This window comes from Callithrix jacchus, chromosome X, assembly GCF_049354715.1.
Source record: "Callithrix jacchus isolate 240 chromosome X, calJac240_pri, whole genome shotgun sequence".
Lineage (NCBI taxonomy): Eukaryota > Metazoa > Chordata > Mammalia > Primates > Cebidae > Callithrix > Callithrix jacchus.
The window spans coordinates 101,351,884-101,376,884 of record NC_133524.1 but is presented as its reverse complement, the minus strand read 5'-3'; the positions used below and the strand labels follow the sequence as shown (position 1 = coordinate 101,376,884).

The window sequence follows — 25,001 nt, the reverse complement described above, 5'->3', positions numbered from 1 at the left end:
TTTTTCTACTTTAACATTATTTGAACGTTTATTAAGCATGATACACAATTGTAATAAGGAAAAATGTTAAGACAATCCAGACTCCTTGACTTCCAAGTTACATAAGTGGGGAAAAAAGCAAGAACCAAAAAATTAAATAGAGAATTATCTTTTGCTATTATGAAACAAGTGGAACCAAACACACATTGATTTGTGCAAAAAAGAATAAGAAAGGAAGTATCAGAATCTAAAGGAACTGATTACAACAAGGGTATGTGTGAGACCAGGTAGAAGGGATAGGTATGGGAGTGAGACTTCTTGGATTTATCATTTTTTCTATAATTATGAATTTTCAATAATATAAACAGTTTATATATTAAAAAATAAAATCCAAAAGGATAAAAAGGCAAACTGCATAGAAACACAAATTAACTTATTTATACAATGAATGACATAACCACAGAAAAAAGAAATTAATTCATCCAACTTATGAACATATCACTCTGACTGTACAACTTTAGTGGGATGAATTCTAAAGACAAAAAGAAGTATAAAACACCTCGTACTTTAGTAGGTGTGTTGTTTGTAGTGGTTTTAACGCAGACATTCTAAAACTATTTTGTATAACTTATAGGACAAAACAAGTAAATATATTGATGTTGTTGAGAATAAGGGTTCTCATTGTGGAAAAAGGAAATACAAATATGGAATGGAGAAAGGTAAGGAAGAGTCCTGTGATGCTGGATTTGAAGTATCTCAATGAAATAACAATTTAAAAGAAAAAAGGACATTTCTAAATATCATTTTCCACTAAAAAGAATCAGCACCAAGGTAACCCTGGCACAACTTCTTTATGACAGAAAGCGCTCAAAGAATAATGGGGTATCAAAGGTAATAGGAAAACTTCCATTTCAGGCTATGAAGAAGTAACTAAAACTAGACCAGCTCTCCCACAGTAAGCAACAAGAAAAGTGGAAGAAATATATAAAGCAATAGTATTCAGGCAGTGGTAAGCTGTGATCTCAGTGAAAAGGAAGACTGATAATGTGAGCCCCACAGTCAACCCAGCTCTCCACCTGGGAATGGAGGGAGCATGGGAACAATTCCCCAGCTATGGCTTGGTGAGTTTGAGTCCTAACAGAGCCCAGTGGTATCACTGAGCTTGAGCTACAGAAATCAGAGTTCAGGTCATCTAAAATGGCTAGAACTTCCAGTAAAAGCAGAGAGCTTCACAGAGGGGAGCCCATGAGATCTGTGTAGGGGTTCCCTATGTATCCCTGATTGAGAAGTGGACTGAACATGCCCTGAGAAAGACTGCTAAAGGCTTATCATTGGGGGATGACCACTGCAGGATTGATAACAGAAGAAGATATTAAAGGATTAGCAGTGCTAGGGAATATCTTGTTAACATTTGAGCATCCAGCTACAACTCCGGAAAGGTCCTACCTTTAGGGAATGGAACATGCCAGAGAACAGGACCTACACTTGACCCTCCCTAATAAATCCTAAAACCATTATTTGCTTAGCCATTCGTTGGTCCCAATGTATGAAGTGTTTTAAACAGGGGAGTTCTGATTTATTTTCTTTCCCCCTCAGCCCCACCTCAAGACTAGTAGAATGTTGCACATACAGTAGAAGTTCAACAAGTATACCTTCGGCCATATAAAATTCAATGATAAGAACCCTAAAATTATTTCCCCTTCGACTTATTCAATAAGTGTGTTTCACTCAGCTCAATTCTGGCCACAAATTCTGTCTGACTGATCTCTCTCATCCCTGTCTATTATCTAATTGCTCTAAACTTTCTCTGATACTCCATTGTCCTATATCACTTCCAATGACCTAACCAATTCTTCTAGTACCACTTTCCCCTTCTTCAAAGATCCAGTTTCCTCCAAAAAAGTCACCCTAATTAAAGAGATAAAGGTAGGCTGGGCGTGGTGGCTCACGCATGTAATCTCAGCACTTTGGGAGGCCAAGGGGGGGTGGATCACATGAGGTCAGGAGTTCAAGACCAGCCTGGCCAACATGGTGAAACCCTGTCTTAAAAAAAAAAAAAAAGAGAGAGAGAGAGATAAAGGTACCAAGTCTCAGATTGTCCCTTTCAATTAAAGAAGAAATCATAGGTATGTATTTTCCTCCTTGATCCTAGCTTATTAGAATACATTTAGAAGATGAGATCTCAATAGCACCTTGTTGATTTTCTAACTTCTAGTGTTCTTACGCTCCACAGCTAAAGGCATAATGTGAACATCCACAAAGCAACATTACTTCTAACCAGCATTTTAAAATAACACATTTTATTGTCTCCTTTGAAGGGTTCAAAGTATGGTTCGTTTTATTTTTAATTATATAACAATAAATTTCACAAAAAAGTTATTTTCCTTACACTTGAAAGTGCTATAAGACCCCTTTTTAGCTTTTGCCAGAAATGTAAGCTCACATAACCTCTACTTTTGCCTTTATGTTCTCCCTCAGTTTTCTAACTGGAAATTCTAAAACAAATGTATTTTAGTGAAAATAAACTGCTATTTCCTCGTCAAGAATCAGAAAATTTTATAATGTTATGAACCAAAGTCCCAAATAAAGCCATTCTCTCATTACATGGAACTTAGTGGTCCTGTTCAAGTCCATCCAAAATATAACTTTAAGTACCTACTGTGTGCCAGCAAGTCTTCATATCCTCCTTACCAATGGGCAATACATTTTCTAGCTGATTGAGATATGCAGGTAGCTCTGCAATTTTCATCCCAACACTGAGAAGCTGTTGTGCTAGGTCATCCTCCAGATAAACTGACTGTAAGATGACCCAATTTTGGTTGAAAATTGACATAGTCTCTCATCAGACTGATGGTTTCTCTGATACAAAGGTCCATGCTAGAAGAGCTGAATGCCAACAACTGAATAACATGGCTCACCTCTTTATGCAGCAGCAGCAGCAAAAGTCAAAAGAAAGTTAAGGGGACAATTTAATGTCCCAAATAATAAAGTCCATGTATATTCTGGGGACATCATTTTCAGGTTGATAAACAGCTAAATAGAAGGTCTTGAGTAACTTCTTGAGGAAGAGTAATTTCTCCCACCTACCCATTAAAAATTAGTGTCCTCTACTGGGAAAAGAAATGGCCATTTCTGCCATTGTCCTTCATCAAGATATTAGCCAAATCCCTGCCATAAAGAATGACACCTTTAAGTAACTTGTTTTTGATAAAATAGGCTTTCCAAATGACCTTTATCTATACAGTCCTAAATTTATATAAAGTGAACACTGAAGGAGTGTTACATGAAGAAGACCAAAAACTTACACGTGAATAATCAGCTACAGTTCTTAAAATTAGATGCTGTGCATCTTAGTATTTTCTAATGCAGTCAGGCCCTAGATGCAGTCTCAGAGCCATCTTCGCTGTTTTCCAAGCCAGGTTTGATGACTGGGCTTGCCCAATGTGAATGGGCATTACAGGGAAGCATAGCTTGTGCTGTAGCTTCTAAAAATTGTACACCACCCTAAACCAGGTTTGCTTCAATATGTTCCCAGAGTAGATTAAAACAAACAACCTCCAAAATCAAAAACCTAACTCACATCTGTTACTAGGTTCTTTTCCATGTTTGACAAGTGCAGGAGAAAAAAACTTCAAGCCTTGGTCCTCTCTGTCTTGTGCATAAGGGAGGACATTAGCAACAGCAGTTCTAGAGATCTCAGTGAAAGGATCTCTTGTCTACAATGAACTGCATAGAAATCATAACTAGCTTCACATCTGGCACTAAACAGTCATAAATGTTAATGAATAAAGGATGCCATCGTTTTTCATTTCTTGACTTGAGGGAAAGAAAAAGGGGAAAAAATAAAAGTTATGAGTTCTATTAGTGATTCCATGAAGAGCATCCACGCAAGCTTAAACCTGGATCTCTTTGATTGGCAATGGGCAAAAGACTTAACAAGCTGCCTGAAGCAAAAATTTGTACTACAAATTTTCCAAAGCATTTTTATTGTTCCTCAAAATATCTGGTAACTCAAACAGGACTATTATAATAAGAGTGCAAATAATTATATTTTCTACATAAAATATTAATAGAGGTATAGGGCTGAAAAGGGGTTTATGATGGGGTGGCTAAACAGAAGCATTGAGTTGGAAAGAACTGCTGCAAAGTATCATCATTTTCATCAGTTATGGACAACTTAGGGTGTCTTTTATTCATCCCATGTCTAATCTTTTTTGTCTTATGAAATAATAAACATACAAACAAAAAACACACAGAGAGACAAACACAAGCCAACACCGACCTATTAGTCTTTTCTGCCTCCTCCATATACACCATAAACAGAAGGAGAAAGGCATAAAAGAAAAGAACCAACTGTGCATTCAAATGATTTCCATTGCACAGACCTGTAGGAAGTTTTGTTCCAATATCACAATTGCTATTGTCCTGGCAGGGATGGAGGAGGCGTGAGGCATAAAAGGATAGGGAAGCAGAGACTGAATCCATTCTAACACTTTGGCTCTAAGGGAAATATCTTTTTGGGTAATGTTTTTTCAATAAAGCTGACTGCAGATACAATACCATTTGTCCGCACTAAGAAAACAAAGCTAAGATCCCCTAGTAAGCCACAAATAGCCTCACACTTGACAAGCAAAATAAAGAGGCAAAACATTAAAAAGGTGATCTTTTAATGACATGTGCATCAATGATAAACTGCATTTATTTATTTAGAGATAGGGTCGGATTCTGTTGCCCAGGCTGGAGTGCAGCAGTACGATCTTGGCTGACTGCAACCTCTGCCTCACAGGCTGAAACCATCCTCTCACCTCAGTCTTCTAAGTAGCTAGGACTACAGGTGTACACCACCATGCCTGGCGAATTTTTACGTTTTTTTTTGTTGTTGTTGCAGAAATAGGATTTCACCATGTTGCCCAGGCTTGTCTCAAACTCCTGAGCACAAGCAATCCACCCACCTTGGTCTCCAAAAGTGCTGGGATTACAGGTATGAGCCACCATGCCCAGCTATCTATCTATCTATCTATCTATCTATCTATCTATCTATCTATCTATCTATCTATATGTATATATATAATTTTTAATAGCCTGTCTTCTCTTATATAATAAGAAAACCAAGATATAAAACAGAATACATTGACAGCAACTTTTCTTTTCCAGTTTGGATTTTACTTGAATTAAGCTACCATAATACAGATGACTTTTTAAACCCTCATTTTTTTTCTTTTCAGTTCTGCTCCAGACATTATGACATGATCAAGTGAGGAAAATGCAATCTGGTTCAATACGTCATGTTTGCTACTAAATAATCTTTCCAAGTATTTTATTTCAGAAACTATAAATTTAAACCAAGATTGAAAGTAAAAATGGGACTTCAAATGTAAAGCAAGGAAAGGAAGCCATAAATGACATGTTGAGTTGGAGAGATAATAGGTAAAATGTTAAACACAAATTCAGCTGAAAGAGAGTCACAATATACAAAAGTAATTTAGATATAGACCTGAGTCTATAAGAAGAGAAAAAGCCAATATATTGCCCTATCTTTATCACTCCAGGACCCTTTGGACTTCAGCAGTGTTACTCTATAGTCTGTGATAAATTGCCCACTTTTGGAAAGATTTATTAATATACTATCAATTGAAGAACAAATCTATTTGTTAGCTATTTCAATTAGTAAGTATTCTTACCTCATGAAACAAACATTAACCAAACTCTAAGCACCTTCTTCCACCTGCATTTATTACTTTGAAAAGCATACATTTTATTGCCTAGGTTTGATACTTAATGAGAAAGTAAATAAAATACATTTAATTCTCAGAAATAACTGAATTAGAAACCAGTAGAAAGTCTTGGCATAATCTTTTGTTTCCATATAATAATACATTCCTCAATATCGTACTGGAATGATTACAGACAGAAAATCAATTCTTAAAATCTCATGCATAGTTTGTAATTACAGCTAGAATATATAATCAAAACTGAAAGACATATATATCCAAGTATTATTAAACAATGATTAAGCTTTGATTGGACTATCTACTGGCTACAGCTAATCTCTTAGTACAATCATGGCTGCCTGCCAGACCACCGTGTTCTAGGAATAGATATTTCTTCTCAAGAAATCTCTATTTGGGCAATTAGCTAATAATTCTGAACTTGGAGGCAGTAAACCTCTGCCTGTTAGCAATTGGGTATAACTATAAGGAACAAAAACTCACAGATATTTATCAAAGTCTTTAAATCGTAATGCTACACACTTAATTAGGAGGCAAAAGATATATGTTTTTAAAAGTTTCTTATCTTTCCATTTGTAAATGTTTGCTCCCACTTGTTTGTTCACTAGCAAATGTAACCAACTCTAAGCAGGCCCTTACCATTTCATTATCCACTGAGAGTATATTGGTCATTGAAGTTTAACAAAATTACATTGGTTTCCCAACAATTTCTCAGTAGTAGGCTTAAACCTCATTTTTATTTTGGCTACTTTCCAACATAACTGAAATACAAGTGTTTCTGTTTAAAGATATTCACAGTTAAAGGTGCAGATGCCCTCTGGATGCTCACAAAAACCATACATTTTTGACCAAATAGTGGCAAGTTGACAGCAACTTACCAGAATTTCTCTTTGACACCATCTTCAGATTTGTGCTGACTACAGAACAGACCACAAGGGCCAAAAGAAATGGTGGCTTCATCTTTCACTTTTCTTGGCAGCTGAAAAGTCAAAATAAAGAATATGAAGTTTGAACCACAGATCTTATTCTCAACAAAACAACACTTACAATTTCACATTTTTCAAAACTCCATTACAGAAACAGTGACGATCTGGCGACTTCTGGTTTTATTTGTATGCAAATAGAAGAAAACATGAATATTCACTATTAAATAATATCAGATTCCCTGCTTAAAACTTTTCAATGGCTTCCCACTGGATTTAGAGTAAAATCCAACTCCTTCCATTAGACTTTCAAGGCAGCTGGAGCCCCCAGATGCCTCTTTGATCTCATTTCACAAAGCTCTCCTCCATGCTGGCTATGCTCCAGCCACTATGGTCATTTTATCTGTTCCTATAATGTGCCAAGGCTTTTTTTTTTCTCATGGCATTTGCACTTTGTCTTCCTCCTGAGGTACTCTCCACTCTTCACAGTTTCTTAACATCCTACATGTCTCAGTCCCACAAAAGCGCCTTTCTTGACTACCCAATCTTAACTCGGTCAATCTCTAGCTCACCTCTTTGCTTGTTTTATTCATAAGACTGATAAGCACTTACAGTTGTTTATGTGATAGGAAGAGATTTTACACAACTTTGGGTTCATTTTTAGGTGAACAGTATTGACTCTTCCAAAATCAAAAATAACTGAAAAGGATATGGAATTGAACTGAGATGTTATTAAGTCTCCCCATCCCATAACAGGGAAAGGAGTTTGTAAAGTACCACCAGTAGGAATTAGAGGGGAAAATCATCTTTAAGTTTTTATCCCCATTGAGTTTAAGAAAAATCAGTAAATTGGTTACCTATATGGTGACTTAACTAGGGTCCTTGAAAATAATCAGAATATAAGCACCACTGACATACATTGGGCTCATCATAAACTCAAGATACAAAAATGGCAAAGGGAGGTATGAGGGTGAAACTACAGCAATCGCTGAAATAATGAATGGAAGAAAATCTGTAAAGGCAAGAATAGTCTCTGGATAACATTTAAAGGTCCAGCATTCTATATAAACATTTTTAAAAATAATTAGTTGTACCTAAAGGTATAGAGCCTTGCCAGAATGTAACAGTAACAGGGTGATATCGAGTACTTGGTAGGATTCTTTTTTCCCAAAATTGACCTCAAAGATCTACCTGATATTCTAAATTCAGAAAACTTCCAGTTTGATGTCTGAAGCCACTAGTACAATGAACCAATGCAGCTAGTTTCTTACTACCTCATCCCAACTCCATCAATAAACAAAGAAACCTGGAAAAGAGAAGACCACCTTTTGACAAGGAAGACAGGCTTTTTCTTTCCCAGTTGACCATATACTTACCATCAGACATGCTGAACTTCTCCTGCACCACTGGAGCTAGGATAAAGAATCTTGGGGAGAGGTGGTATGCTGGAGATTTCCAAATGACGAGAGGATCAAGACTAATTCTCACCTACTCCCAACATACAGCCATATCTGAGTCCCAAGAGGCATGGAAAATGAATTTGGCATACACCCAAAGATTCAAGCTGGACTAGGTAAATACATGATTCTTGCCAGAGGCTTTGCAACATGGGGCAAGATGAAAGCATTTGATAAGAAAGTGATATGATGGCACCAGTTGAAGGTCTGACAGATGATGTAATAATCTTGCAAGGGATTTCCAATGTCCAGAGGAGATGCTTGGAGAAGCTTCCCACTAGCAGGCTGCTATAACTACCTATTTATATAGTGCCCACAGACGGCTAGAAGAGCAATTATGACCAACCAAGGAGAAGACACACACAGTCACAAGCATCTGTCTTTTCCCTCTCCTTCTTCTCCAGCAACTCTCCTCCCAAAGAAATACCAAAACAGGAACAGGGGAAAGGGAATAAATAAGAAGAAATGAAAGGCTGCCATACACATCACAAATTCCTAGCCATTAGAGACATACATCCCATCTGTTTGAAGAAAAAGGAAGAGAAGCATTTGCATCAGATAGGGGCTTGGAGTAAGCAGACAAAGTCTTTAAAATTAGAATGAGACTCTCCTAATATCTGAAAGCAGGTAAAAAGTTACAGAATAAGATTGAAATGTTTGTCATGGTCCCAATCTCCCAGTGGAAAAGGGTAAATACAACAGAACACAGTAAACAGCAATTAGTGGGAAAAATAATACCATTTCAAGTTTATACTCCAATGAGTTGAAACACTTAATGAATCAGTTACATTTATTAGCTTCGTTGTCTTTGCCTACTCCTTGTCCAATACAATGTAAACTTCATGAGGGCAGCCACTTAGTCACTAACTGTTGTATCCTCAGTACCTAGAATAGAGCCTGAAACATAACTGATTAATAAATATTTTTAATGAATAAAAGAACAAGATCTATGTAGATAACATCCTATCAAATGTTCATGTAATAAAAATGAGTGGAAACTTTTGGTGTTTTTTCAAGTTACTCATTTACTTGAAACAGAACATCTCTTGTCTAACATGAGACTATCGAAATCTGAGAAGTACCATATTTTCTGCTATCATGAACACTGTTGGTGCTCTGTCCATGTCTTCTTCAGCCCATTCTAAAAGTCACCTGCAAAAGTCTTCCTATGTTTCTCTGCCAGAGGGCCTTCTTTGTCTGCAAACGCAGCTTGACCAGCATAGGAGGCAGACTAGAAGCACCAGTTTGTTAACATTTACTAAATCATTCTCAATCGTGAAAGTTGGTGAACAAATAACCCAGCTCCCTCACCCTTTGATATGTTCCAGCACTATTGAGTGGCAACCTGCTTGTTTGCTTTACCTCCCTTCTTGTCTGACTTTGACACTTCCTTGCAGTACTTCCTGGGATCATTTCCCAAATAAACTACCTACATCCAAATCCTTATCTTAGATTTCTGTTTTCTGGAGACCTCAAAAGTCTGAAAAGACCATTAAATACTCCACATGATTCTTTGTTTTCTATAGACCTTGTCTGTCAGATCTCCACATGATTATGTAGGCTCTGGACTTTCAAAGGAAGGCTTATTGTTCAAAATTTTCTTGAACCAAGTGCCTATTCTAGCTCCCCTGTCTTATTCCCCTATTTAGAACTTATATCACCCCAGCGACTTTGTTAAGAACATTGGCTCATCTCTGCAATAGTTCTTCTTGCTATATGTATTCACTTGGTTACTAACTCAACCATGCTGGTTATATTTTAGGAGTTTGCCAAGTTCTCTTTACCCCAAACCTATTCTATCCATGATTGTACCTTCACTATAGCTGGCTGAAAGCTGAAAGTTTGTAGGGACCATAACCTGCTAAGATAGAATATCATTTTTAGCATTCTGATATTTTATAAATGGTGGCAAAATAAAAAAAAGATGATTTGAGAAAGGCCTTTAAAAACCCTGTTTGCCCAGTGGACATTATGTGATCATATTGACCCAAAACATGAACTTTATTTTGTACCTGACATTCAGATATGTAGACAATAACTAATGCAGATATATGTCAAATTCCCTATTTAATTTATCCCTCCCCATTCTTTGCGAAATAAAATAGTTAATGTTTGACTAGGGAAATCATCACTGGAATTGAATAAGTTAACTACAGAATTATTTTACATGCTACTTTTCCTGTCAGTTAAAATCCATCAGAATTAGAAAAACCTAGCATATAAAGTTTATAAGTACATATATTTACCAATCCCATTTCCACAGGAGTCAATTAATTCAACAAACTTTGCTGAACAACGATTATATTTTATGATGATGATAATTTATTGGACACTTTGTGTGAGCCAGACACTGTGCTAAACTGTTTTATGTCATTTTATCCTCTCAACGATCTTATGAGTTATTATCCCCATTTTACTTTTCAGAAAACTGACCCTTGTGACTCACTCAAGATCATGACATTAATAAATTATGGAAAAAGGATTTGAATGTAGGTCTGTGTGGCTACAAACCCCAATCTCTTAACCACTACTGAACTATTTTTGCCCTAGGAGTTAGATGCTATGGGAGTCATAAACCAAGTTTAAGATTATAAAATGTAGCTTTTCTTCAAAGAACTATAACCTCACTGTGGAGATACGGGCATAGTAGAGCACTTAGTCAAGTGCAAGACAATGAAGAACAACCTATATTTGTTAAGTGCTAAGGGAATACCAAATAAAATAAGTGTTTTTTAGCATGTTCAGTAGGTGACTCAGATTTCCCATTGAAAGGGAAAATCTGCCAAATTGCCTCAATTCAAACAGTCAAAGAGAAAGGCCAGTGTAATTAATCTCCTAGCAGTGTTCATCTACAACAGCAACCGGCCTGATATATCATCACTGATCAAGGAATACCTTGCAACATTCCTTACAGCCCAGTGGTCACTGGGCTCCCAACATATGGTTTCCATACATCTGTTGAAATAGTAAAAGTTTCAGAAGCAGCTCGAGTTATTCCTGGAAATCTTACACTGAAATTTCGGTTTATCACCTTATAATTTTGTTCTCTTGGCGATTTTACAACCAACTTACTGTTATGTGAATAAAGTGTACAGAAGCATGTATAATACCTACTATGATGGCAATTATTCTGCATTCAATTATTTCAAAATTACTTTTTTTCTAAAAAGAGTCTTCCCCCCTGCCATGGCTATAACTATGCAATGGTTCTTACTCCTGAAGTTCATAGTCCCCTGAGAGCTTTGTGTTTATTGATTCTCTGGGGTAAGTATTTAAAAATCCCAAAAGGCAACACGATGAATTCTAAAGAATGAAGATGCTGAGATAATGGCTAATGAAGGAATTAGCATTCCTCTCCTTGGAGTCTCAAATCTGAGATGAGTAATGCCATATTGAAGAGAGAGCTTTAAAAAATGTAATTGAACTAAATCATTTGACAGATAATTGTAATGATGATGTTATGCCTGAATGACTTTCAAGTATGGTTTAGCAAATTACCTTTTTCACTTTGTTCCCTTCCTCCCTTAAAGTACCAGATATGCCAGGTTTCTGGTTCATGCTAATTTTTTACAGTACCTATATGGCAAACTCTTGACCCTAGAAACCAAAACACGTTTAACTTAAGGATACATTTGGACACAGTTAATAGACCCAATCTAAAATATCACCTAGTTGCAAATAGCACACAATTATATGGCATTTCTTTTTACATTTTTGCAATCAGAGAAAATTTTGGTATCTTCACAAGGTTTTCATATATGTGTATATGTATAAAATACACATACATACATATACTCACAGAGAGGCAGTTCTTTAGTCAACACACATTTATCTCTATCTTTTACATTTTGCAATGCTATAGTAATTTGCGACGAAGTCTGGTATTCACACACATATGGCCCTGAGTTCCTGTTATCTCTTCAATCCTAAAACAGAGATGCAATAATGTTAACTAAGTTCTGTATACTAGGGAGAGAAAGTTGGCTCTCAAACTCAAATTTGAAAGGACCTCAACAGTTACCTAATCCAACTTTCAACCAATCAAGAAATCTTGTTTTACAGAATTCTTATATCTAGCCTATTCTCAAGCACTTCTGTCATTTGAAAGTAACTGCATAAAGTGGCAGCCAACTCTGTTGTTAGTGCTAACCATTAGAATCTGAGGTAGAAATAAAGAGACACAGAGACTGAAATCAACAGAGCCAAAGGCACACAAATAAGAAAATGGAGAGATAGCAAAAGATAGAGACAGATGGATAGGACATAGAAAGGGAGGCTAAAATTCACAGAGGAGAAAGAGAAACACTTGAAGCAGCAGAGAAAAAATTAGAAGTGGAGACACAAAAAGTTGACATAGCAAAAAGGGGAATAGATAAGAGGAATAATGAGTGAGGAGCCATTGAGAGACAGCAGAAGGGATGATCTCAGGACAGACTACACAGAGAAGCAAGTATAAAGGGAAAAACTGATATAAGTAACTATAGGGTTTCTTTCTGATTTCTATAATGATCATAGCCCCAGTTTTTAGTACATAGTCTGCAAAAATGAAAATTTCATTTCCCAGCCTCTCTTGCAGCTGGATATGGAAAGGTATTGAGATCTGACCATTAAGACAAAATCAAAGGTATTATGTGTGACAGGGTTATGTGTGTCTTTTTCAGGATTTCTCCAGACAGGAAACCTAGAAGTAGTAGGTATAAGGTCTCACAAGCAGTTTACACAAAAAGTCTTCAATCATACTCATTGATCAAGGAGTCTTACTCATTTTTTGTTGTATCTAAATCCCTCATCATCTAACATTTTTTCCCATCAATAAAATTGTTTGTCAATATTCCTCTCAAAATTTAATGTACATTTTCATACATTCCAAATGTAATATACATATTAATATACTGTTTATGAGATTAAAAATTAGAACAGCATTTTAAAAGGCAATTTGATAGTATTTGGCAAAAATTAAAGTGCTCAGAAATTTATTTTCTATTAATCCATACTACAGCAATCCAAATGATTTTGCATAAAAATATATGCACATACAAGGATGGCCAATGAAGTATGCATTGTGATGGTGAAAATATGATAACAGACTAATAACCTTTTTATGGGTAGGGGTGATACATTCATACTATGGAATACTATACAACCATTAAAGAGACTGAGAGAGGTGTGGACAGACATAGGTAGATCTACAAGATATATGAACAAAAAGATATGATTCTACATATAATGGAAAAATCTATGTTTGTATGCATGGTTAAGAACGTGTGTGTGTATGGAAATCCATAGAAAGAAGTTTGGAAGTATGTGTGGCTGGGGAGTTCATGTGGAGGTCAGAGTGGAAGCAGGTGTGAGAGGGTCCAGCAGAAGAAAACATGGCTGCCAAAGTGTTTGAGTCCATCAGCAAGTTTGGCCTGGCCTTAGCTGTTGCAGGAGGTGTGGTGAATTCTGCCTTATATAACGTGGATGCTGGGCACACAGCTGTCATCTTTGACAGATTCCATGGATACCAGACACTGTGATAGGGGAAAGGACTCAGTTTCTTATCCCATTGGTACAGAAACCAATTATCTTTGACTGCCGTTCTTGACCATGTAATGTACCAGCCATCACTGGTAGCAAAGATTTACATAATGTCCACATGACACTGTGCATCCTCTTCTAGCCAATCACTGGCCAGCTTCCTCGCATCTTCACCAGCATCAAAGAGGACTATGTGAGCATGTGCTGCTGTCCATCACTACCAAGATCCTCGAGTCAGTGGTGGCTTGCTTTGATGCTGGAGAACTAATCACCCAGAGAACTGATCTCCAGGCAGTTGAGTGACAACTTTACGGAGCAAGGAGCCACCTTTGGGCTCATTCTGGATGATGTGTACTTGATACATCTGATCTTCGGGAAGGAGTTCACAGAAGCAGTGGAAGCCAAACAGGTGGCTCAGTAGGAAGCAGAGAGAGCCAGATTTGTGTTGGAAAAGGCTGAGCAGCAGAAAAAAGCAGTCATCATCCCTGCTGAGGGTGACTCCAAGACAGCTGAGTTGATCCTCAACAAATTGGCCACTGCAGGGGATGACCTGATTGAGCTGCGCAAGCTGGAAGCTGCAAGAGGACATCATTGCATACCAGTTCTCACATTCTTGGAACATCACCTACCTGTCTCCACCAGCTGCCCCAGTGAGGGCCCACCCTGCCTGAACCTCCACAGACTGACTGGGCCACAGCCCCAGTGATTCTTAACACTGCCTTCCTTCTGCTCCCACCCCAGAAATCACTGTGAAAATTCATGATTGGATTAAAGTGAAAGAAATAAAGGTAAAGTCACTTCTGATCTCTTTTAAAAAAAAGGTTTGGAATTTTTAACACTAATATAATTCTTAGAAGGGGAGTGGATAAAGCCTAAAGTTGAAGGGTAATTTTCACTTTTTACTCAATATAGTAATTGTGATTATCAACTCTGTTCTCAAACTACTTAGAGCTCTTTGCCTTCAGTCACATGATATGACCACACTTCCCGGCCCCATTGTGATTGATGGGGCCATACAACTGATTCTGGCCAATTATTTATGAGCAAAAGTCATTGCCTATAGTTGCATGTCACTTCCAGGCCAGATCATTTATTTGTCAATGTGATGCCTTTCACAACTATCTTTCCATCCGCCACAGTGACTGGTAATGTTTATAATGGTTGCTCCGTCAGCCTGGGTTGCAGAATGAAGAGTCACAAAGTAGAGCTTCTAGCCAACATGTTACATAAGTGAAAAATAAAAGTTTTCTTTAACAAACCATCAAGATTTGGGATTGTTATAATAGCATAATCTAATATATTCTGACTGATACCATTGAAATGTTTAAATTTTAAATGAATAGTATACTTTCTGGGTATATTGTAAAATTAATATGATACCTACAATAGTAAGCAACATTATCTATGTAGAAAATACAAATTGCAATGAGCCTATTATGTGCCAAGATCTAGATTCAACATCATCATCAAAATGTAACATTTCAAGGGCAGAGGCTATGCTTTTCTTTTTCACATCCCCAGCACCATCGACTAGAACACAGTAGGTATGCAATCTATTCTTCTTGAATGTTAGATTTTAAAATGTTTATCCTAAATCTATAGATTTATATTAATTCCTATGAAATGTCATTATGTTTGTTTTAGTCTATTATTCCAAATCGTGAAGACCATTTCAAAGCATAAGGCTTTTATTTAATTAACTCTCCCACCTATTTTTGTGTCATCTCAATATTTCATAAGCTTGCTTTCTCTTCAATCAAGTCAGTAATTTTTTAAATTCTGAATAAGATATGACATCGAACAGAGATCTGTGGCCTATCACTATAGGTCTCTCTACCTGTCAGCATTAATCCATCAATCTAGTTGACTAACAGGATATGAATCATTTAACTATACTAGAATCTATTTAACTAGTCCATATTAGCACATCTTGTCATGAGAGATCATGCATGGGATAGACCAGGCTTTCATACTGATATATCAGTCTAACAATTTTACCAAAAGAAAATAACAACTCTGTTTAGTCCGATTTGCTCCTAGGATCCATTAATTTATATATTCAATAAATGTACTATATGCCTATGATGGGAATACAATGGGAACATGATAGGTATGGTATCTACTTTCTGTGTAATCACAGTCTAGCAGAAAAGAGAAAAAAACACAGACAACAACAATGGAGTGTTTTAAATGTAAAAGAAGAAAAATAAGCAGTGTTTTAGAGGAAAGAAAGAAGAAATCAAACTCAGCTTTATGAGAAAGACAAAGCTGCTTGGAGAAAGTGACTTCTAAGTTGAAACCTAGAGTGTATTAGGAAAGATTGTTCTAAAAAGAGGCAATAGCATGGACAAAGGCCTGGAACGAGAGGGCATGGAATGTTCATTGAAGTAGAATGAGTTCAATATGGCAGAATAACAGTGTTATTAATAGGAGTAATAGAGAGTGTTGACACTGGTGAGGTGATCAGGTGTTAAGATCATGTACAGATTGAGTTGCCTGTAGTACATCTAAGAATAGATATTAGTGAAAAGTTGGGGATACAAATAGAAGTTAAGGAAACAGAATTGGTGTATATATTTGGTAGTCTTAAGCACATAGATGGTATTTAAAGTCACAGCAGTAGCTAAATTACTCAAAGATAGAGGCAAAATAAGAAGGTAGCAAAGGATAAAGTACTGAGAAACACCAACCTTTGAGTTGGTAAGGTTCAGAGTAGCCTACAAAAGTGACTGAGAAAAAGGTAACAGGAAAGGTACAACGAAAACCAGGAGGAACACCAAGAGAATAGCATATTTCAAGAATGACAACTATGTTAAATGACAGGTGATCAAGTGAGTCAAAGGCTCAATGTGGCACATACACAACATGGAATACTACGCAGCCATAAAAAACGATGAGTTCATGTCCTTTGTAGGGACATAGATGAACCTGGAAACCATCATTCTCAGAAAACTGACATAAGAACAGAAAATCAAACACCACATGTTCTCACTCATAGGCGGGTATTGAACAACGAGAACACATGGACACAGGGAGAGGAGCATCACACTCTGGGGTCTGTCGGGGGGAAATAGGGGAGGGACGGGGGGGTGGGGAGTTGGGGAGAGATAGCATGGGGAGAAATGTCAGATATAGGTGATGGGGAGAAAGGCAGAAAATCACACTGCCATATGTGTACCTATGCAACAATCTTGCATGGTCTTCACATGTACCCCAAAACCTAAAATGCAATAATATATATATATATTTTTTAAATGTTCTTTATATTTAGCCAAGTAAAAAGGCTGTTAACCAAAAGAAGATTGTCAGAAACAGATCAGTGGTGCAACAGGGTTAGAATTAGACTAGAGAGTAAACTAAAGGTAAGCAAGTAGAACACTGAGTTCTGCGTGGAGATAACATTCACAGAGATTCGCTGTGCTAGAAAAAAGAGAGATAAGGTAAGCATACGGCAGGAGGTCAGAGAAATTTTTTCTAATTGATATTTCCCTCACGATTAGACTGGATTTACTGGTTTGGGGGAATACTACCAGACTTTTTTTTTTCTCTCTCTTAGTGAATAGGAGAGACCTGAACAAGCTCTAAATGATTAGGGAAAGAAGCCAGAAAAAGGGGAATGGTCAGAGAAAAAGAAAATACAGAGTTTCTTTATCAAGCAATGACACTTAAAAAAAACAGATTTAAAAAAAGGTTTTGGGACTTCAAGTGGAAGAATTTGACATATACAGGAGGATTTTCTCATCTTCAAAAAAGAGGAAGGTGGAAATTACAGATGATGGTGTAGGTAAGTGTGTAGATCTTGTGGTGGGAAGTTGCCATCTTGTGGTTTCTACATCTCTGTGAAATAGTTGGCAAGTTTATCTGTAGACAAGGGAGAGTTGGATGTTTGAGGAAGCATTTATCTTTTCAATAGTTAAGTAGTTCATTCTAGGATTTTTCTAGCATTGGATGTTAAGTTCACTAATTCAAGTTTCTGGAGACCAAGTTTTTATTTTTTATTGTTTCTAATTGAGATATTTAAATATATCTAATATTCTTATACTTCCATTTTTTCTATGACTTACTTTAAAAATGTTTTCAACAAGAATTGAGTGGCAATAGCTGAAAGGGCACCTTCTCTGTTTACCACCATGCCAAAAAAACTTTTCTAACCCCATTAATCCTATGCATTCCCTTTTCCACACTCCAGCTAATGGAGGTTTTATAGTATTGTAGAATTAGATCAACCTCATTACCCTTGTGTAAAATACAGGGAAACTGAGGTTTAGTAAACTAAGTTATTTTTGCTACAGCAAGCAATGAATTGGAAGCAGAGCAAGCAACTTATATTTTGTAGAGTTTATTTTCTGTATATTTAGGATCATTAATATTAAATCAATGATTTAATATTTTCTCCTCACTGATCAATAACTATAATACTCTAAAGTTACACTTAGGCAGAAGAAAAGTGCAAGTATCTTACTCCCCTCCCTCCATTTTCAGAATTCAGCAAAATTTATCCTGCTGCCCTACAACTCATATTTAGTACAAATCAGAAAAACAGGCATCTACCTGCTTCCTTCAATTGGGCACCCTTACATGACTTTTTTGTGGAAAAAATGATGATATTTATTTCACCCTTTAAAACTTCTGTTTTAACCTCTTTATGGCCCCAGGTAGCAACTGGTTCACTAGACATAATTGTTTTTGAAAATGAACTAATGGAAAAAAGTTAAACGTTGATCCTCAGTGATATGTATTTTAATTTAGCCTTCTAGGGATTAACTCAATAAATAAACAGTATGTCTTTTTATAATAATAGCTATCATTATAATGATTACTGGCCTGGATACTTTATTTCCAGATCACTGGTGTTCCCATATCTTGTCAAAAGAGGTGGAAAAGTCCCTGAAAATATTAACTACATCCTGGGATCATACTAATTGTTTCTTAAAGCCTTCAAAAACTTTACCTCTTTCCCCCCAACTGATACCCTATTTTTTATCCCCCTTTTGCTGATCAACACTCATAGCATCTATCAAACTAACAATGATTTAAATTTAACAACCTAATTCAATGTTAGAGAGCCTGCAACAAAAAAAACACTCTGATATACTGGCAGTGAGAATATAAATTGTCATTCATTTTCTGGAGAACAAATTAGCTGTTATGTTTATATAATAACCTTTAAAAATTACATATCTCAGAAAATAGTCAAACTCATGTACAAGGATGTTATTCTAACATTATTCCTGATCCAAAAACTAAAAGATATCCCAAATTACAGCAAGGAATATGTCAGTCACAGTGTGTTTCTATGATAGAACATGATTCTATCTTAATGCAAAATTTTAGGCAAAAACAAAAATACAAACATTTTGACCCAGTATATCTTAAGAAAATAATCCAAAATGTAACTAAAGATTTATGTACTATTATGCTCATCTCAACAATACTTATACTACCACAGTTGAAAATAATGTAAATGTCCAAAAATAGATTTGGTAAATAAATTATGGCATACCCATATGGGGGAATATTATACCATTATTAACAATTAAGGGAGGAGCTTCAAGATGGCTGATTAGAAGCATTTCATGTCCTCTTCCTCCACTTTCCTCCACTTAGAAGAACCAAAATAGTTTATGGACAGTCACAATTAAAATACATTACCCAAGAAAGAATACTGGCATTCAACAGAGAAATGACAGGAAACATCTGAAGTAGAGAAAACAGAAGGAGAGAAGCAGGCTGCCTGGCCAGGATCGGGTAGTAGCTGGGAGTGACTTCCCAATTCAGGGGAAGGGTGAGTGAGAGACTTCCAGTGACCCATATTCTTACTATGGAATCATGCAATCCTTGCTATGGAAAAACCCCTTGACCCTCCCAACTCCTGAAACTAACATATGGAGCTGCCAAGAGAACTTGAGAGGGAAGTGCTCCATAGAGGGAGTCTGCTGGGTGCCACACCCTTTCTGAGACCTAAGCAGCTACAGAAAGTCATCATTTTCAAACATAGTTTTTGGCAGACTGAACACAGTCCTGTGGCCCAGCAACACTGGAACTGAGGCATTATGGAAACTTGAGTTGTCAGGCTTTCAATGCTGCCACTAGGGAGCAAGCTGGGAGCATTCCACAACCAGGACTAATAAGGCATGCAGGTGTGGGCTGCAGCTGCTGGTGTTGGGAAGCAAGCACTGCTGGGATAAAGAATGGAACATAGGTAAGTCATTAGTCACCACAGGAACTTGGTTGCCAGCTGAGTAGGGACTCCTGCATCTGGGTTGGGAGCATGACCTTGGCATAGGCTACTACTGGCAAGGCTGGGAGCCAAGCCCCACTGGGACCAGAATATGAAAGGAATGCACATTCCTCATCTACCAGCCCAGGCTATAGCCACTGAAGATGGTCCCACCCTCTCCAGTGGCAGGGACTCAGCACAGCTGCTATCATCCCACATCTGAGCACTCCACATGGAGCCTGAGGATCACTCAACCTTTACTCACCACAGGTGGTACCATCTCTCACCATTAGGGGGCCTGACCAGCAGCTTACCCAGCCTATTTTGCCATTCCCAAGCCCAAGGCAGAGCAGGTAGTCTGGGGTACTAGGGATTGCCCAACCCAGTCTACCACTGTGGGCACCTGAGCACTCCTCCCAAGGGCATAAGGTTGGGCCTAAACTCATAGCCACTACCACCTCAGCTGGCATCTACCTGCAAGTGCCACCTGCAGGCCTGAAGAGTAACCATCCCAGCCCATCAAAGCCACTACCAATGTATACTATCAATGTATACTTCTTAGGACACAAAAAATCATCACATCACTGCTACTGACATTACCCATGCCATGTCTGCTGCCTAGGGGCCTAACCCACCTACCCAGTCATTGCTGACACAACTGGCATCTGAGCAAGCAACCTGGAGGCACAAGAACTGACCTGCCAGAAATTGCCAACACAGGTGCCTGCATACACAACTCTGGGGCCCAAGGACAGGTACACTTGGCTTGCCACTGCCCAGGCCTGAAGAGTGGCCCATTTGTCATCCCAGTCCCCAGCACAACTTCACCACAGTCTCCATTAACAATCATACCCTAAGCTACCAAGGAAATCACAGGTATTACCAATGCTATATACAGCAGAAGAAATCATATGGAGACAACTACACTACTGCATGTACTCAGATCAAAGCCAAAGAGTCCTCCCCAACCAGCATCGCAGATATATCTTCAGGAAAAAAGTCCTCCTCTATGAAAGCAAATTCAAAAAAATTGTAAGAAGTGACTATTACACCAGATGTACATACACCAACATAAGGACAAAAGAAATACAAAAAAGCAAGGAAACATGATACTTACAAAGAAATATAATTATTCTCCAGCAACAGATTTCAACAAAAAAGAAATTTATGAAATCCTGGAAAAATAATTTTAAATAATGATATTAAAAAAGCTTAGTGAGATACAAGACAACTCAGATACACAATACAAAGAAATCCAAAAACCAATTCAGGATATGAATGCTAACTTTACCAAAGAGCTACCTATCATTTTTAAAAAATCAGAAATTCTGGAACTAAGAATTCAATATATGAAATTAAAAATACATTTGAAATCTTCAATAATAGACTACGTCAAGCAGCAGAAAAAATTTCAGAACTTGAGTACAACTGTTTTGAAATAGCCCAGTGAGATAAAAATAAAGAAAAAAGAATTTAAAAGAATGAACATAGCCTACATGACATATGGGAAACAACAAAGCAACCAAAGTTTTGAATTCTCAGTGTCCCCACAAGGTGAAAAGAAAACAAGAAGGGGGCCGGGTGCGGTGGCTCATGTCTGTAATCCCAGCACTTTGGGAGGCCGAGATGGGTGGATCACGAGGTCAAGAGATCGAGACCATCCTGGTCAACATGGTGAAACCCCATCTCTACTAAAAATACAAAAAATTAGCTGGGCACGGTGGCGCGTGCCTGTAGTCCCAGCTACTTGGGAGGCTGAGGCAGGAGAATTGCCTGAACCCAGGAGGCGGAGGTTGTGGTGAGCCGAGATTGCGCCATTGCACTCCAGCCTGGGTGAGGAGCGAAACTTCATCTCAAAAAAAAAAAAAAAAAAAGAAGAAGAAAACAGGAAGGATAGAAAGCCTATTTAATAAAATAATAGCTGGAAACTTCCCAAGTCTAGGAAGAGATTTAGGCATCCAGATACAGGAAGCTCAGCCATCCCCAGTCAGATACAATTCAAAAAGGTCTTCTCCATAGCACATTATAGTGAAACTGCCAAAACTCAAAGAAAAATAGAGAATTCTAAAAACAATAAAAGAAAAGCATCTAGTCATTTATAAGTGAATTCCCCCATTTGACTAAGAGTAGATTTCTCAGCAGACACCTTACAGGCTAGAAGAGAATGGGTTGACATATTCAAAGTGCTGAAAGAAAAACCTGCCAGCCAAGAATAACATGTCTAGCAAAAGTATCCTTGATAAATGAAGCAGAAATAATGTATTTCCCAGACAAGCAAATTCTGGGGAAATTCGTTACCACTAGACCAAACCTACAAGAAATACTTAAGGGAGTCCTAAACATTGGAGCAAAGGGACTTACCATCCTGAAGACACGTGAAGGTATAAAACTCACTGGTAAAGCAAACACACAAAGAATGAAAAGAAAGGATGCAAATGGTATAACTACAGAAATCTACCAAACCACAATGTCAAAAAAAAATAGCAGAAAAAGAACAAAGAATATATAAACAACCTGAAAACAACAATGTGACAGTAAAAAAGACTCACTGATCAATAATAATCTTAAATATAAAACAACATTCCAGTTAAATGATATAGAATGGCTAAATGGATTTTTTTAAATAATCCAACTATATGCTTCCTACTGGAAACTCATCTTACCAGTAAATATGCACATAGACTGAAAGTAAAGAAATGGAAAAAGACATTCTACACAAATGGAAATAAAAAGCCACCTGCTACTGACATCACTCATATTATGCTTGCTACCCAGGGGCCTAAGAACCCACCCACCCAGTCCACTGCTGGTAGGAGTAGCCATACTTGAAACAGACTTGAAATCAAAAGCAGGAAAAAAAAGACAAAAAAGTTCATTATATGACAATTATAAACATTAATAGATCCAACATTGGGGTACCCAGATTCATAAAGCAAATATTGCTAAACCTAAAAAGAAAAAGACTGCAATTAATAATGGGGGACTTCAACATCCCATTCTCAGCATTACACCTAACAGCTAACCAGAAAAAAACCACTGGATTTAAACTGGACTATGGACCAAATGGACCTAATAGACATTTACAGAACCTTCTGTCCAACAACTTCAGAATACATATTCTTTTCCATAGTACATGAAACTTTCTCCAGAACAGACCATATGTTAGGCCACAAAACAAATCTTACCAAATTGTTTTAAAACATAAAATTATATTAAGTATCTTCTCAGATCACAATGGAATAAAACTGGAAATCAATACAAAGAAGAACTTTGGAAACTATGCAAATACATGGAAATCAAACCACATGTTCCTGAATGACCATTGAGTAGGTGAAGAAATTAAGAAGGAAATTAAAATTTTTCTTGAAATAAATGAAAATGGAAACACATCATCCTAAAACTTGTGGGGCATAGCAAAAGGAATCTAAGAAGTAAGTTTATAGCAATAAATGCCTACAGTGAAAAGTAGAAAGCTTTCAAATAAATAATTTAATAGTGTACCTCAAGTAACTAGAAAAGGAAGGACAAACCAAACTCAGAATTAGAAGGAAAAAAGTAAAGATCAGAGCAGAACTAAATGAAATAGAGATGAAATGAATAATGCCAAGGATACAAGATCAACAGAATGAAAAGTTGGCTTTTTTTAAAAAAGATAAAATTAATAAGCTATTAGCTGGACTAACCAACAAAAAATATAGAACACCCAATGAATACAATCAAAAATGAAAAAAGAGACATTGCAACTAATACTACAGAAATACAAAAGATGATCAGAGACTATTATGAATACCTATATGCTGACAAACTGGAAACCCTGGAGGAAATGGATGAATTCCTATTTAAAAACTATAAAACACTAATGAATGAGTTAAACCAATGAAAACAGGCAACTTACTAATATTGAATAAAGAAGAAATAGAAAATGAGACTAGACCAATAATGAGTAATGAGATTGAATCAGTAATAAATTCTCCTAACAAAAAACATTCAAGACCAGATGATTTTACTGCCAAGTTCTACCAAACTTCCAAAGAAAACCACCAATTATCCTGAAACTATTCCAACAAAATTAAAGAGGCAGGAATACTCCCTAACTCATTCCACAAGACCAGCAGTATTCTGATACTAAAACCATATAATCAGACACACACACACACACACACACAGAGAGAGAGAGAGAGAGAAAGAGAGAGATCGGTCTACAAAACATTGCAATTGGAATAGTCAAAGATTCAGTACGAATGATGTGGTCCAACTGAGCTTAACTCATTGCACTACCTATATAATAATAAACTGGTAGAAACTGATATGTCATCTGCAATCAAAACATTACTTTTTTACTGAGTTATAGCCTAAAGACACACTTTACAGATAGAAAAGTCGGCAGGATTCTTACTGAGCACACTGATCTGTATTTCCTACCAAATGTCCCTATTCCTTAACTAAACATTAATAAAAGAGCTAAGTTCTGGGCACATATTACTACTTGGCATCCATCAACACATAATTATTTTTATAAGGAATTGTTAACCCCAAATATTTTCAACTCTATATTTCATATCACTTTGGGGCTACCTAAAGACTTTTAGGACATTGATAAAATAAAATAAAAAAAACCATCTTGTCATCTCACTTTGAAGTCAAATACTGAATTAGGCCACAGGGTCATACAAATCTGTCCCCATCACACACACACATACATGCATAAGACACTCATAACTCAGTTATCTCTTAATTTACTCAATAAATACTGAGAATCAATATATATACTTAGCAGGCATTAAAAATACAGTACTGTGAGGAAGACAGACATGATCCTTGCCCTCATTAAACTAACATTCCCTTGGGAGAGATACACATTAAACAACCAATTATTTAATCATAATTATAGTAAGCAGTAGAAGGAGATATACATTGTAGTCAGAAACCCAATCTAGTACATGGCAGTCAAAGAAGTCTTTCTTGAAGAAATAATACTTGTCTAAGCTTTAAAAAATAGATAGGATTTAACTAGGCAAAGGGGAAGAATGTTTTAGAGGAAATAAGATATTCCAGGGCTTTGTTGGTATGATCTGATTCAGAAATTAAAGATAGACCAATGTAACTGGAGCAAAGAAGAGTGGTAGGAAAGAAAGTTGAGGTAAGCAGCAGCCAGAACCTGCAGGCATCATAG

General features: G+C 36.9%; 1 protein-coding gene and 1 pseudogene across 1 annotated transcript in view; one reads left to right on the top strand and one right to left on the bottom strand.

Annotated features, from left to right (window-relative positions):
* Positions 1-25,001, bottom strand: part of IL1RAPL2 (interleukin 1 receptor accessory protein like 2) — a 1,167,415-nt gene that overhangs the window by 1,089,405 nt on the left and 53,009 nt on the right. The window contains exon 2 of the mRNA XM_017968450.4: positions 6,587-6,687. Within this exon, the coding sequence (XP_017823939.2) occupies positions 6,587-6,668 (82 nt within the window). The 5' untranslated portion in view covers positions 6,669-6,687. The remainder of the gene's footprint in view (positions 1-6,586; positions 6,688-25,001) is intronic.
* On the top strand, positions 13,410-14,058 carry LOC100389898 (prohibitin 1 pseudogene; annotated as a pseudogene).